Raw genomic sequence first — 14,640 nt, 5'->3', positions numbered from 1 at the left:
AGCACCCGTGCCCTAGTTGGGTATTACCCTGTGTCCTAGCATGTACATATCATATACACTACTTACTGTAGCCTTACCATAAATCAAATAATGAATTTCTATACTTGGAAAGCTAATACATATTACTGGTTTGTTTACAGGCACAATATATGATTATAAAGACAGTAGTAATATGTATTAACTTTCTAAGCATAGAAAAACCTTAATTGTCAATATAATAAGGCTGTTGCCTGTAGGTAAATGTTATGCCTTGCATGTAAGGATCCCAAGTTAGAATAAATGGCTATAGCCTTACTATATTATAGAAAGAATAGTATTTTTTTTATGCTTATAAAGCTAATACATGTTTTTGGTTTCTTTATAATCATATATTGTGGCTGTGAATAAAATGTTTTAGCTTTCGAAGCATAAACGCCTCCATTCTTAATATAGTAAGGCCATAGCTTTTTATTAGGAGTTAAATGAAGGAGAAAAACAAATAACTGAAGAAAAAATGTGAGTCTCTGCTGGGACTTAAACCCAGGATAATGCTACATGCAAGGCTGGCAATTTACCACCAGGCTATAGTGTCACCATAACACCTGTTCACATGATGCAGTGCTGCACCTGAGGGGTTTACTGCCGATGATTGCAGCTCTCTGTCATAGAGGACGGGTGCCGGCTATGTGATTCTGCCGCCGGCACCCGCCTCCTGTCCAACCTCCGGCTCTCCAGCTGTTGTAAAACTACAACTCCCACCATGCCCTGCTGTAGACTGATAGCTGTAGGCAGTCTGGGCATGCTGGGAGTTGTAGTTTTGCAACAGCTGGAGAGCCGCAGGTTGGTCATCCCTGCTTTAAGGGCTCATGCACATGGCCTTTGGATGTTTTGCAGAACGGCCATGTGGATATATAGACACAGAATGCACATGGAGTTATTTAGTGTTTTTTTTTTTTTAGGCCCCATTGAAGTGAATAATTCTTCATATGGACCTGAAAAAACTGAACGGACACGGGGAAAAAAAATACATTCATGTTCAAGAGCCCTAGATCTGCCATAGGAGTCACCCTTGCTACCACATTGCCTTAGTTTCTGTGCCACTTTTATTTTTTTGATGGATAGTGGTACAGCTTTATTGCCAGTCTCTGCCAAGTTTGAAGTTTACTATAAATTTTTGCATAACCTGGAGGAGGCAGTAAAGATGAAATTTTTCGTAACTCGCAAGCTCAAATGCAGGTAAGCTTGACCTGTCCGTTCTGCGACTTTTCCTCTTCTCTCTGGTGTTTGCTGCTTTATAGAGATCAGAACTGTAAATGTGCCCCTGGTTCATTGTCCTCCCGTCCCGTGTCCACTGACCTTTATGTTCTTCAGTCTGTATATCTTGCCTTGTCAACTTTGGTGGGTAAGGTGTTAACAGTTCTGCTGGGATTTTCACCCTCTGTATATTATATGCATATTATAATGTGCTCCCCTGTAATTAAAGCCTATTTTTACTACCCTGGTTTTTGAATTGCTATTTTCGAAAACATAAAAAGGAAACATGGCAATTATCCTCCAGGTCCTTTCTTCCATTCAAAGCTGCGAGCCTCATTTTATTCTTTATTCTGCCTCTGTATAATGGGCGTTTTTAAAGTCTTCTAATATATTCCCTTTTACTACTGCTGAGAGGCTGCAGCTTGAATCCATTATTACGTGCATGCGGCTTCACTCATCATTTTCCTTTCATCCCAAAGTGGAAATTAACCGCTACATATAGAATGAAAGTGCAGGAGCCATTGTCTTGTACAGGCGGCGTTGCCTGACCACTGCATATTTTTGAGATTTCCCCCTAGGCAGCGACATTGACAGTTCATGCGTCATAGCTTGTCATTATGGGACAAACAGTTTGATAAAGCTTGACGGATTTCCATCAGGTACATGTGTGTATACCAGCTTCCAGACTAAGGGCTCATGCACATGTCAGTCCGCAATATGCAGGCACCGGCAGTGTGCATTCCGCATCACGGATGTCGACCCATTCACTTGAATGTTCTATTTTTATTTTTATTTTTTGGTGGTGTGGACGGATCCCGGATCCGTTTTGGATGGAGAAAATACCGCAGAATGTATTAGTGCCGGATCTGGCATTAAAAATACCGGAATGCCGAAACCATCCTTCTGGTATGCGCATGCGCATGCGCAGACCGGTAAAAATGTAAAAAAAAAAAAAAAAAGAAGAAACGGATCCGTTTGTCAGTATGGCAAACGGACAGACTGAAACGTTCTTGCAATGCATTTGTGAGACGGATCTGCATCCGGATCAGTCTACAAATGCTGTCCGTTTGCATGCAGATTGCCTGATCCCTCAGGCAGTACCGGCGACGGAACTGCTTGCCGAATCACTCTACCGCAAGTGTGAAAGTAGCCTTACACCACCATGGAAAGTAACCACTACGTGTCAGAAGAGCAAATTATTTATTACTAGCTATTACTTACTTTTAGTAACAAAGGCTTTGGAAGTACTGGGTGACAACCCACTATTGGAAGCTATGATGGCAACTCTTGTAAAAAAAAAAAAAAAAAAAAAAAAAAACGGAAAGGAATTTTTACCAACGATTCAAAGACTTTCATATTTACAAGTGATATTCTGACTGTACAGTGGAAATGTTCCCGGACTCATCTCCTCTATATTTGTTCAGTGCTATGTTAAGATGTGAACTTTGTATATATTAAGTCTGGTTAATAGTTTTATTTTTTTTGTCAGTTTAAAAAAATATTTAATAAGGATCTGACAACTGCTTTCATCACGTTGGCTCGCACCGCTCTAGCCGGCATTGGGCGCTTCCTACTGTGTTATATTAGGTTTTCCTTTTGTTGGCATTCTGCTAATGTTAACTCAGTACAAATTCTTCTGTCGACCTTTGTCCACTCCGCTTTTTAGAAGGCTTACAAGCTTTTGAATTACTTTACAACTTTGCTGGGGACTTGAGCCGTGGACAACGGTACTGATTGTAATGAATGCTTTGAGTATCCAGGAATCTGGCTTTGCATTGTGGGCAGCATGGGTAAGGTGTCATTTCTCCTTCGTGTGTCGGGGCGTATAATATAGTTTCTGTGATTCGAGGAGTTCTCCCTCATTCACACAGTCAGTGTTCGGTCAGTGATATCCATCAGTGATTTTGAGCCAAAACCACAATGCGGCTGTAAACACAGAACAGGTGCGGATCTTTCCCTTATGCCTAATGTCTGTGGAGCCTGCAATCCTGGTTTTGGCTCGCAATCGGTGACGTGTGAATAGGGGCTTAGTAGTAGGTTTTGTTTGACTTCTTTTACAGTTGACACGGTGCAAGATGAAACTCTGGCTTGGCATCATGCTAAGCGTCCAGCGGAGTACAAGCATCTTTGGCAGCTTGGAGTCAGAGTTTGATATATCATGTAGGCCAGCAGGTTTTGATTTTGAATTCTTCATTTTGAAAAGCACTGCTGATGACAGCAAATTAGGAAATGCCAGTCTCCCAATCGAGAAACCCCTCTTTCAATTGAAGCCTGTATGATTCAGCTTCAGGAACCCCAGCAACCTGGAGAAGTTGCATTGTACTTACTTTACCCTTCCAGAGGGCACTGCAGAGGTATGCCGCTATGGATGGCCAACCATGTAATGCAAGAGCAAGAACCACTGATCGTTAGGTGTCTTATTGTAGGACTACACCTTTAGAGGGATCGATCTCTTTCCCTTAGACCTCCTTCACACTCTGAAGATCTGATCAATCTCTTGCATCACTATTTCTAAGCCAATACCAGATGATTGTGGCTGTAAATATGATTGAGCAGCATTGTCATGCCCAGCCGCTACCAAAAGTACAGAAATGTGCTGGGTAAACAAGAAGAGGACATAACGGTCTGTTGAGCACTGCGCACACTTCAGTCAGCTGAACAGTGCGGGTCTGCTCTGATTGTGATGGCCATCAAGTCTGTAATCCCAGAACACCCCGCTAAATGTTTTTCCACATGCTAATCATTACAAAGCAATGTGTATGGACCATATGCCTTATCAGTCTTTGTAGTGCATCTGCTTTGTATTCTGTGCAGTTTTTCATCTATTCCAATTACACCAGGAGATCAGGCAGACGATTATCAGGAAGGCAGCATTTCTTCCCGGCAATCGCCTGCCTTTGGTGGAGGAGACCACTACTAGAACATGCAGCGATCTCCTCCACTGTATGCGGAGGAGCGATCACTATGCCATCGCTCGTCCCCATACTGTCTGGTTGTTTGCCGGCAGCAGATTGTGATTAGACGGCACAATCTGCTGCCAGCAAACAATCATTTTTAAGCGCGCTTAAAAATTGCGATTGCTCGATGAACGAACGTTTGCTTGTTCATCGGGTAATCGGCGGCAGTACTACACAGAAACATCATTGCTAACGAGCGTTCATACGAATACTATGAACTGCCCGACAATTGCCAGGCGTGAGCTTGAGAATCCCATGCAACAGGATTCAGCGCTACAGAAGCTAGCACCAATCCTGGCAGTTTAACCCCTTAGGATACTTTCACACTCGCGTTTGGTGCGGATCCGCATCAGGGCCACTTTAAGGTCCCAGTCCGCCCCTTGGTCCCCGGTGTTGAACTCCCACCGATCATATACTGATGACCTATCCTAGGGAGAAGTCATCAGTTTAAAAAAATCTCAGAAACCTCCTTTAGCAATCAACTTGTGCCATATTCTCTCTGCCTATAAATAACCTTGGCATTTGTCTCTTATGTATTTCCGGTTGTCGCTTTGTGATGCAGTATTCACGCCTTATTTCCCCCGTTTATCCTTGCTGTATTTACAGATAGGCACTATTAAAGTAAACCATATTGCAGCTTTCCTGGTCTATATTTGGCAGAGCCCAGAATTATTGTGCAAAGAAGCAGCGTCCACGTTATGGGCACAACTGTGTGTCCTTCACATATCCAGCAGAACTTTCATCTGCCATATGACAAACACCGCTTTTGTCAGGAATGGATTAGTGGACGAGTTTCCTTCATGCGTCTGTGATATGTAACTTTCCATTACAGACTTAGCACCACAGACGCCATAGAAAGAAGCTTTCAAATCCCCACCAATTTCCATATGTCACCGGTCGCCTGTCTTAAAGGGAACCTGTCATCAACTTGATGCCGACCTCACTGAGGGCAGCATAAAATAGTGACAGAAATGCTGTGTCAGCGGTGTGTCACTCATCAGCTAAAAGGAAGTGGTTGCTGAGAACCAGCATCATAATCATTGCAGCCCAGGCCTTGAGAAGAGTCACATCTACCTGAGAAGAGTCCTGGTTATTCCTCATCCCCTGCTCTCCTCGCCCATCTGCTGATTATTGGCAGTTCTCTCCTAGACGGGGAGAAAACTAGGTAGAAGACGGTCAGTCATCAGCAGGTGGGCAGGAATTTATGAATAACCAGGACTCTTCTCAGGTAGATTTGACTCTTCTCAAGGCCTGGGCTGCAATAATTATGATGCTGGTTCTCGGCAACCACTTACTATTAGCTCATGAGCGACACACCGCTGACATCAGCATTTCTGTCACTACTGTATGCTCAGTGAGGTCAGCAGAAAGTTGATGACCGATTCCCTTTAAATTAGTAATACGCTGTAGTAAAGGCGCTTACTTCCCAGCACAGCTTCGTCTAGAACAGTTTTTCTTGCAGTTTTCTTCTGTCATAGTCCAGCCGAACCCTACTTTAGAGATTAAGGGTCCATTTACACGTCCGCAAAATGGGTCCGCATCCGTTCTGCAGCTATGTGTAACGGGTGCACACCCATTCATTTTCAAAGGGCTGTAAAAGATCCCCAAAACTCTGCAAAAGATCCCCCAAAAAATCCCAACTGTCTTCTCAGGAAAAAAGGAAAAATTGAGTGTTTGGGACGTTAAACTTTGTTCCAAAGAGGGATAAGTAGCATACCGGCAGAAGGGGCGCATTTCCTCCACCTTCCTCATTCTTATTGAAATAAACATGCTTGATTGGCTGATGGAAGTGTACACCTTAAAGGGGTGCTCCATTGTGTACTTGTCGGATGGGTCTCTTGACAATAAACTGATCATGAGGTATCCTGTGCTGGGACCCTCAGAGATTAGCTGTAAGGTATAGGAAGAACTGCTAAAGTGTTAAAGGGAACCTGTCACCATGATTTTGCGCATAGAGCTGGGGACATGGGCTGCTAGATGGCCGCTAGAACATCTGCAGTACCCAGGTCCCATAGCTCTGTGTGCTTTTATTGTGTTAAAAAAAAGTTTTTATTGATATGCAAATTACCTGATATGAGTCCTGTAGCCGGAGATGAGTCAAGCGGAAAGGAGCCCAGCACCGCCCCGCGTCCTCCGAATCTCCTCCTTGCTGGCTGACGTCACAGAGCTGGAGCGCCGAAATCTGGCGATGCGCGAGCTAGAGCATGCGTAGTTCGTTCCCTGTGTTGATGCCAGTACAGGGAATGAACATGATGCCGACCCTGCGCATGCGCTAGCTCGCGCATCGCCAGATTTCCATAACCACCCAGCCATTTTTCTTCACTACTGTAGGTCAGCTTTAAAGGGTTGGGGGGGGGGGGGGGGGTGCTGTGAATTACACTGTTAAGAGAGCGGAGTGCTGTGGAGGTCAAAGTTCTGGGGCAGGTAGGGTGGCCATTCAGGCCGCCCTCAAAAGACGGACTTAACAACCCCGCCCCCAGGTCCTGCTAAACCATGCCCAATCATCAGCCAACGGGGATTGAAAAAATAAAGGTAAAAATCTACTTCTGTCAGCTGCAGGGGTGAAAGGGAGGGTGACTTCCTCCCTGCAGCTCACGCTCAGACATCACAGTGCTGCTGTCTGAGAGTGAGCTGTTCAAAAGAACATCCCTGTGTCCGTCCAGGACCTGCACCGGACGGAGGACAGGGAGTCTGAAAGCCGGACTGTCCTGCCTAAAACTGGACCTCTGGCCACCCTAGGGGCAGGCTGCTGTGGCGGTAATAGTTAAGGGGATGGTCCTCTGGGAAGGCCAGTGTTAAGGGGCAGATTGCTGTAGAGGCGACTGTTAAGGGGACGAGGTGTTGTAGAAATCACTGTTAAGGAAATGGGGTACTGTGGAGGTACTAATTAAGGAACGTCCACTCTGGAGGTCACTGTTAAAGGGGCGGGCACTGTGGAGGTCTCGGTTAAGGTGACCGTGAACTATATGGAGGACGTTCTACTATGGAGGTCAGTGTTAAGGGGCGGGGTGCTATAGAGGTCACTTAAGGGGGCGGGTTATTGTGGAAATCACTGTTACCTAGACGGGGTACTGTGGAGGTCACTAAAAAAGAGGCAGGCTGCTGTGGAGGTCACTGTAAAGGGGTGTGGTACTGTAGATGTCATTGTTATGGGGGATACTGTCGCTATCTTTTAACTACGCACAAAAATTTTTTATGAAATATACCCGTGCGAATATACCGGTCCTTCTGTTAGTGTGTGTGTGTGTGTGTGTGTGTGTGTATATATATATATATATGGATGGATGGATGGATGGATGGATGGATAGATAGATATATTTGAGTGGGTTGGGGGGTTTATCTTGGTAGATTTAGTATTCTGCAGTGGTACGGTGGTAACTCATCTTTCATTATTGTACTGTTTCTAACTAGGAGATTCCTTCCAACATAATGACCCCTCTCACTGTGTCTGACATAAGTTAGGCCTGTTTTCACATTTGCGTTAAAGAGATCCGGCAGAGAAAAGCAGCCGAATCTCTCTGCATTCCGGCATTGCGGGAAGCAAACAAATCACCATCTGGCCCCATTCACTATGATGGAGACCGGCAGCTTTGCTGGGTTGCAGCTGGATTGCCTCCAGACTCCATTATAGTGAATGGGGCCAGACGGCAATGTGTTTGCTTCCAGCAATGCCGGAATGCAGAGAGATCCGGTAGGCTGTTCCCTACCGGAGATGTATAACACAAATGTGAAACGAGCCTTATCCAGGTTACACCCAGCCCCCAGTAGATATGGCTTCAGCCAGAGAACAATGCGCTGATTTTCTATTGAACTTTTCATGGCCTAAGAAATAACAAAGACACCTAAGGAGATTATGTTACATTTTGTTGGTGGTTCTTTTTGTGTGTGTTTGTATTGTGGCTTTAGTTCCCCTTTAATTGGAGAGTTGGGAAATCGATTAGATGTTCCCCAATGTCTGCTTCTCATTTCTCCCTCATGCTGGTTTCTGGCTAAAGTTCTGAGGAAGGACACGTCTTCTGAGAGGAGCAGGGTGCATGATTGCATGGTGATGGCCACATGTCATCTACAGGGTACAGAAAACTGCCGATCAGTCTGGATGGTTGATATCTATATTACTATATGAATGACCTAAGAAGAAACGTTGGCACATTTTATTTTGCAGAGTTTTATTCTTTATCCATCTCTTTTATATAGTGTGCCATGGTGGGCTTCACGTGGTCAGAAAGGATTGTTTGCATAGGATTTGTCCATATGGCTTCTTCAGGGATGCAATATGTACTTTGCGCCTTGTGGGTTATACCAAGCGCAGCATAAGGGCTCATTCACATGTTCATCCATGGAGATGTCTGTGAGGTCCATGTTTGGTTTGTGTGTCTATTTTTTGCCCTACGTGTGTCATTCATTTTCCACATGCACTGCTAGGCAGAAAGGAGAATTTCCTAAGCGTCTTCAACCTATTCAACAGTCTGTGAAATATGTACCGAACGCGGATGGCATTGGTCTGTGGTTTACGTGGACCTATAGACTCCTATGTGTCTCGGTTGTGTTTCCACTGACCCACGGTCAGCGGGAAGACAGGGATGTGTGAACTAACACACAAAAATCAATGGATATGCATGCACTCGGGCCGAACACGTCCATGGTTCGTTGACATGTGAAGAGGCACGTGTAGTCTAGTGAATCCATCCCTTACTGCCATTGTATTGAAGATCAGCACTTGTAACCATGTTTATAGACTGAAGAGCACAAGGCCTCATAAAGGGGTTGTCCAGGAACTTATATGGGTGGCCTATCCTCTGGATAGATCATTAATATCAGATCGGCGAGGGTTAGACTCCCAGGACCCTCACCGATCAGTTGTTAGAAGAGGCCGGTGCTCCATGAGCGTCACCGCCTCTTCCTAGGTAATGGGACATCACTGTACATCGCTCACATGGAATTGCAGGTCAGCATTGTTCAAGTCATTGGGGCTGAGTTGCAATACCAAGCACAACCACTATACAGTGTATAGCGCAGCAGCTTCCTGAAACAACTGATTGATGGGGGGTGTCGGGACTTGGACCCCTACCAATGGGACTTGTGACCCATCCTATTGATGACCTATCCTTAGGATAGGTCACCATTATCAATTCTTGAGTAACCTCTTTAACTGGAATACTACACATACCTTATACACATGGCACTCATTCATTCAACGGTTTTCCGGAATGTTAATACTGATGACCTGTCCTCTGGATAGGTCATCAGTATCTGATTGGTGGGGGTATGACACCCGGGACCCCCGCCAGTTAGCTGTTTTGAGAAGGCACCAGCACTCCTGTGAGCACCGCTGCCTTCTCAAGAAAAGCGCCGTACATTGTATAGCGGCTGTACTTGGTATCATGCTCCACCCTATTCACTTCAATGGGGCTGAGTTGCGCTTAGGCCACGTGATTGATGAATGTGTCGTCACTTGGCCTAGGGAAAGCTGAGAGATGGCGGTGGCCCCCAGGAGCGCCAGTGCCTTCTCAAACAGCTGATCAGTCGGGCTCCTGGATATCGGACCCACACTGATCAGGTCTTCAGTATAAAAATCTCGGATAACCCCTTTAAGGCCTTGAGCACATGAGCTTTATTTTTTTTTGGGTGCTCTGTTTTTAACACACTCACTGACCCATACTTGTCAACGGGGCTGTTCACACATCAGTTTTTCACATATATTTGTGTGCTCGATCTGAGAAGCTCACTATCTATTCTTCTCTGCTTTTGAAGCAAGAAATCACTATTTCTGTTGATGGGAGTGAGAAAAAAACTGATATGCATCCATTTTTGTTTTAATTTTATTTATTTTTTGTAGAGCGAAAATCTTGATACTGCCTTGGGATCTCCACGCTGGGATCTGACGTGCATGGTGCTATTCTAGTACATCTCACTGCAAGGACACTAGGTGTATCCCAGCATAAAAATAGCATAAAGCCAGGCATTGCCTGCTATTTCCCACCAGTCCATTAAAAGATTAAAAAAAAAGTAAAACTGTTGTTTTTGAATGTCCGATAAAACACGAACTGCTGAGACAGAAGGATGAGCTAAACATGTAAAAACCTTTCCTGAATGGATCCACTCCAGTAGTTCCTGTACGCAGCCTCCTGTGCTCCAGGATAAACCATTGCCTTGGGTCATGTGTGACAGTCCTCGGCTCTGTCCTGCAGGAGGAAACTAACAAGTACTTGGAAATGAATGTAATATTGCGAAAGGGTTCTCGGAAGAAAGTTTACATTGGCTTGATGATGAAGCCATAAACTTACACAAATTTATTTTTTTTCTTGCTTTTGACAGTTTCCTGGAGAAGAAAATCGCGTGGGAACCCGTACTGTGTATGTCGGGCATCGGCCAGCTTCAGAAACAGATGCTTATATTGCGCCTAAATTCTGTGATAACCGGATTGTCTCATCAAAGGTTGGAATATTTCTTACATTACATAAGTTTTATAATTTTATTTTTTAAAATTTTAACATATATTTTTTAGCTTCTATAGTTAGTTATTACAATTGACATTTATTGGTAAATGATTTGAATGCCATGCTTCAGTATTGGTTCTGGTCTGCTTGCCTGATGGTATGATCCAGGAGGCCACCTAGGTAGATGCCAATGTTCTGCAATCCATCTGCCTGTTCCCAGGACCCCTTCTGTGTAGTGTTGAGCGAACATCGGCGTCTAAAGTTCGGGTTCGGGTTATCGAAGAATCGCGTTATGGATTCTAAATTCCGTTATGGTCCGTGGTAGCGGAATCCATAACGTGATTCTTCGATAACCTGAACCCGAGTTATTCGCTCAACACTACTTCTGTGTGCTGCCGTCTCTACCAGCGCATGGTCCAATCATTCAACCTTTCTTTACCTAAGGCCTCTTTCACACGAGCGTGACAGATTAGGTCCGGGTGCGTTCAGGGAAACTCGCATCATTTTGCAAGCAAGTTCAGTCAGTTTTAGTTTAGTTTTTTCCGCACGAGTGCAATGCGTTTTGATGTGTTTTTCACGCGCGTGATAAAAAACTGAAGGTTTGCAAACAACATCTCCTACCAACCATCAGTGAAAAACGTATCGCACCCGCACTTGCTTGCAGATGCGATGCGTTTTCCACTGAAGCCCCATTCATTTCTATAGGGCCAGGGCTGCGTGAAAAACACAGAATATAGAACATGCTGCATTTTTCACGCAGCGCAGAACTGATGCGTGAAAAAAACGCTCATGTACACAGACCCATTGAAACGAATGGGTCAGGATTCACTGCGGTTGCTGTGCGTTCACGTCACGCATTGCACCTGCACGGAAAACTCACTCGTGTGAAAGGGGCTTAATAGAAAAGTGACGGGAAAAAAAAGATTTCTCAACACTGTGCGGTACAGATCTCTTCTGGCGATGTAAACCTCCGCCTACACATCTAGTTTTCTGATCAGCAAAACAAGTGCACGTTTTTTTACGGGCTGACTGCTGCCAGCTTCCGTGTGTCGCCACTTGTTGATCCCTCCAGTAATACTGGCCAGACCACTCCAGCACTCGTACACATCTAGGGTAGAACTGAAAAGACTGAACGCAGCAGCAAAATTTTAATTTCCGACACAATGTCAGATCGTTAAGAAACGTAAGGTCTAGTAACGCGAAAACAACAACCTGGTACGGATCTCAATATGAAGGCAGTGACCAAATATGTAGGAGGGTTGTACGTGTAAAATGTGCCAGAGACGTGCAGAATGTGCGTGTAACTTCTGTAGGGGGGAGAGGCAGCTACTTCTAGTGATTACGTCTGATCCGGCAGAGATCAAATGAGGAGTGAGGTCAGGCAGTCTCGTTAGATCTGTCAGCAAATGCCACTGGTTTAGGGAGAACCCGAAGTTTAGTTAGGTAGCAAAAAATACGGAGGATTTCTCTTTCCGTGATCTTCATAGGCTGCTTAAAGGGAGTCTGTCACCTCCATATGGCCATATACAGCGCTTACATGGCTCTGCAGCACACCTATACAGGATTGTAACGGTACCTTTGTCTTTGTCTTTAGACTTGCACCAGCAGGAAAAACGAAGTTTAATTCATATGCAAATGAGCACCCGCAAGTGCCCAGGGGCGGCGTTCAGTGTGTAGGTGCCCAGGGGCGGCATTCAGTGTGTAGGTGCCCAGGCTGCTCTGCCTTCTTTTCACTTTACTCCAAGTCTCTTGCCTCATCGATAGGGCAAAGTAAGAGGCTGGGGAGGAGTAAAGTGAAAAGAAGGCGGAGCAGCCTGGGCACCTACACACTGAATGCCGCCCCTGGGCACCTACACACTGAACGCCGCCCCTGGGCACTTGCGGGTGCTCATTTGCATATGAATTAAACTTAGTTTTTCCTGCTGGTGCAAGTCTAAAGACAAAGACAAAGGTACAATTACAATCCTGTATAGGTGTGCTACAGAGCCATGTAAGCGCTGTATATGGCCTTATGGAGGTGACAGACTCCCTTTAAACATAGTGGCATTGGGGATTAAAAGTGTAACTTTTTTTTTTTTTTTTTTTATGTGTAGGGGCCCTTTATTTAGATTATACTTACTAGGGATCGACCGATTGTCGGTTTTACCGATATTATCGGCCGATATTCAGGATTTTGAACGTTATCTGCATCTATTTTGCCGATATTCTGATAACGAATCGGGAAGACTGATCGCGCTGCTGACTGCGCTCTCCATGTTCCCTCAGCTGCACAGGGGAGAAGGAAGCAGTGTCTCCCTCCCCCTGTGCCGCTGCTGCCGCTGCCACCAATGGGAGGAGGGAGGACAAGAGGAGGGGAGGGGCTGTGGCGCACTGCGCCACCAATGAAGATAACTCTCTTCTTAATTCATATACAGGAGGTGGGAGCTGGCTGCAGAATCACATTGCCGGCTCCCGGCCTCTATGACAAGTAGTTGTGATCTGCAGTAGTTAACCCCTCAGGTGCCGCACCTGAGGGGTTAACTGTCGCGGATCGCAGCTAATGCTATTGGCTGACCAAAGCCCCCTGCCCCGACGCTGGATATTTTGTGGACATCAGGAGCGACGCGGCTGCCAGAAAGCGGAGTAAGTATAACCTATATGAGGGGCCCGGGCATCAGGTGGGACATTGTAGGTGTTGGATAACACCTTTAATTACTGAAATCCCAAATTTCTATGAGAAAAATTTGCCCTAAAGTGGCCCATTTTGTGCCTTAGCAGCGCTCCCCATCTTGTATTTACTTAACAGTGGAGACACGCTCCACACGGACTGGTGCTGCCCTCACTGTGTCTCTCTCTATAATATATATATATATATATATATATATATATATATATATATATATATATATATATATATATATATATATATATTGGCAGCAGTCCGTGTGGAGCGTGTCTCCACTGTTAAGTAAATACAAGATGAGGAGCGTTGCTAAGGCCCAAAATGGGCCACTTTAGAGCTAATTTTTCTCGTAGAAATGTGGGATTTCAGTAATTAAAGGGGTTATCCAACACCTGCAATGTCCCACCTGATGCCCGGGCCCCTCATATAGGTTATACTTACTCTGCTCCCTGGCAGCCGCGTCGCTCCTGATGTCCACAAAAATCGTCAGTATCGCTGCCCCTACACATTCCAAAAAAAAAAAAGCATGACCGTTACACTTTTAATCATTCAGTATCAATCCTTTCTCTGTTAGTAAATCTGCGTCTGAGGTTCTGTCGCCTGCAGAGCTATTTTTCTTATCAAAATGACTGACGCCTTGATGGAATTTGATGGGCCCTTTTATAAGTCAGTGTGGTGTCTGTCATGTGATGTATCAGGCAGAGTGTTGCGACTTCTTACCTTGAAGACACTACTATACATTGAAGAGGTGAAATGCTCCGTGAAATTGGTGGTATTTCCATTCCAGAATTTGAAGATCCACAGCGTACTCTTTTATTATTTTTTTTCCCCCATTGATAGTCTCATGTGGATGCCGTTTTTAAAACCTGACCACGAGTATCGTACTGCCATTCTCTGCCGACTTGTGGTGCAGATTCTGTTCCACATATATGCCACATCTGACTAATTACGGCCCATTCACACGACCTTATATTTCTGTCCACATTCCCTCCACAGTTTTGCAGCTTTAATGCGGACCCATTCATTTCAACGGGGCCGCAAAAGATGCAGACAGCACACCATGTGCTGTCCGCATCCATATGTCTGTTCCGTGGCCCAGCAAAATGGATAGAACATGTCCTATTTTTGCCCATGTCCATTTTTGCGGACAAGAATAGCCATTTCTATTATGTAGGAGGATGTTCCGTTCCACAAAATGTGGAAGGCACACGGCTGGTATCTGTGTTTTACAGATCTGCAATTTGCGGTCCGCAAAACCAGATGGATGTGAGTGAGCCCTGACCTTCCTTTTTGAAACTGTAATCAGTGACACAACCTGTTGACAAGGAGAATGGTAACACCCGGTTGTCAA

The 14,640-nt window shown here is 45.0% G+C and overlaps 1 protein-coding gene across 5 annotated transcripts in view; it reads left to right on the top strand.

Annotated features, from left to right (window-relative positions):
- Positions 1–14,640, top strand: part of ATP11C (ATPase phospholipid transporting 11C) — a 135,784-nt gene that overhangs the window by 34,532 nt on the left and 86,612 nt on the right. For 2 of the 5 annotated variants that reach the window (XM_044306696.1, XM_044306698.1), the window contains exons 1-2: positions 2,912–3,023; positions 10,506–10,625. In XM_044306696.1, the coding sequence (XP_044162631.1) occupies positions 2,973–3,023; positions 10,506–10,625 (171 nt within the window). In that variant the 5' untranslated portion in view covers positions 2,912–2,972. Of the gene's footprint in view, positions 1–938; positions 1,216–2,911; positions 3,024–10,316; positions 10,409–10,505; positions 10,626–14,640 lie in introns of those variants that run through there. The other 3 variants (XM_044306699.1, XM_044306700.1, XM_044306697.1) reach the window with 3 other exon arrangements.

This window comes from Bufo gargarizans, chromosome 9, assembly GCF_014858855.1.
Source record: "Bufo gargarizans isolate SCDJY-AF-19 chromosome 9, ASM1485885v1, whole genome shotgun sequence".
Taxonomy (NCBI): Eukaryota; Metazoa; Chordata; class Amphibia; order Anura; family Bufonidae; genus Bufo; species Bufo gargarizans.
The sequence above is the reverse complement of the archived record's forward strand: the minus strand, read 5'-3'. Positions and strand labels throughout refer to the sequence as shown.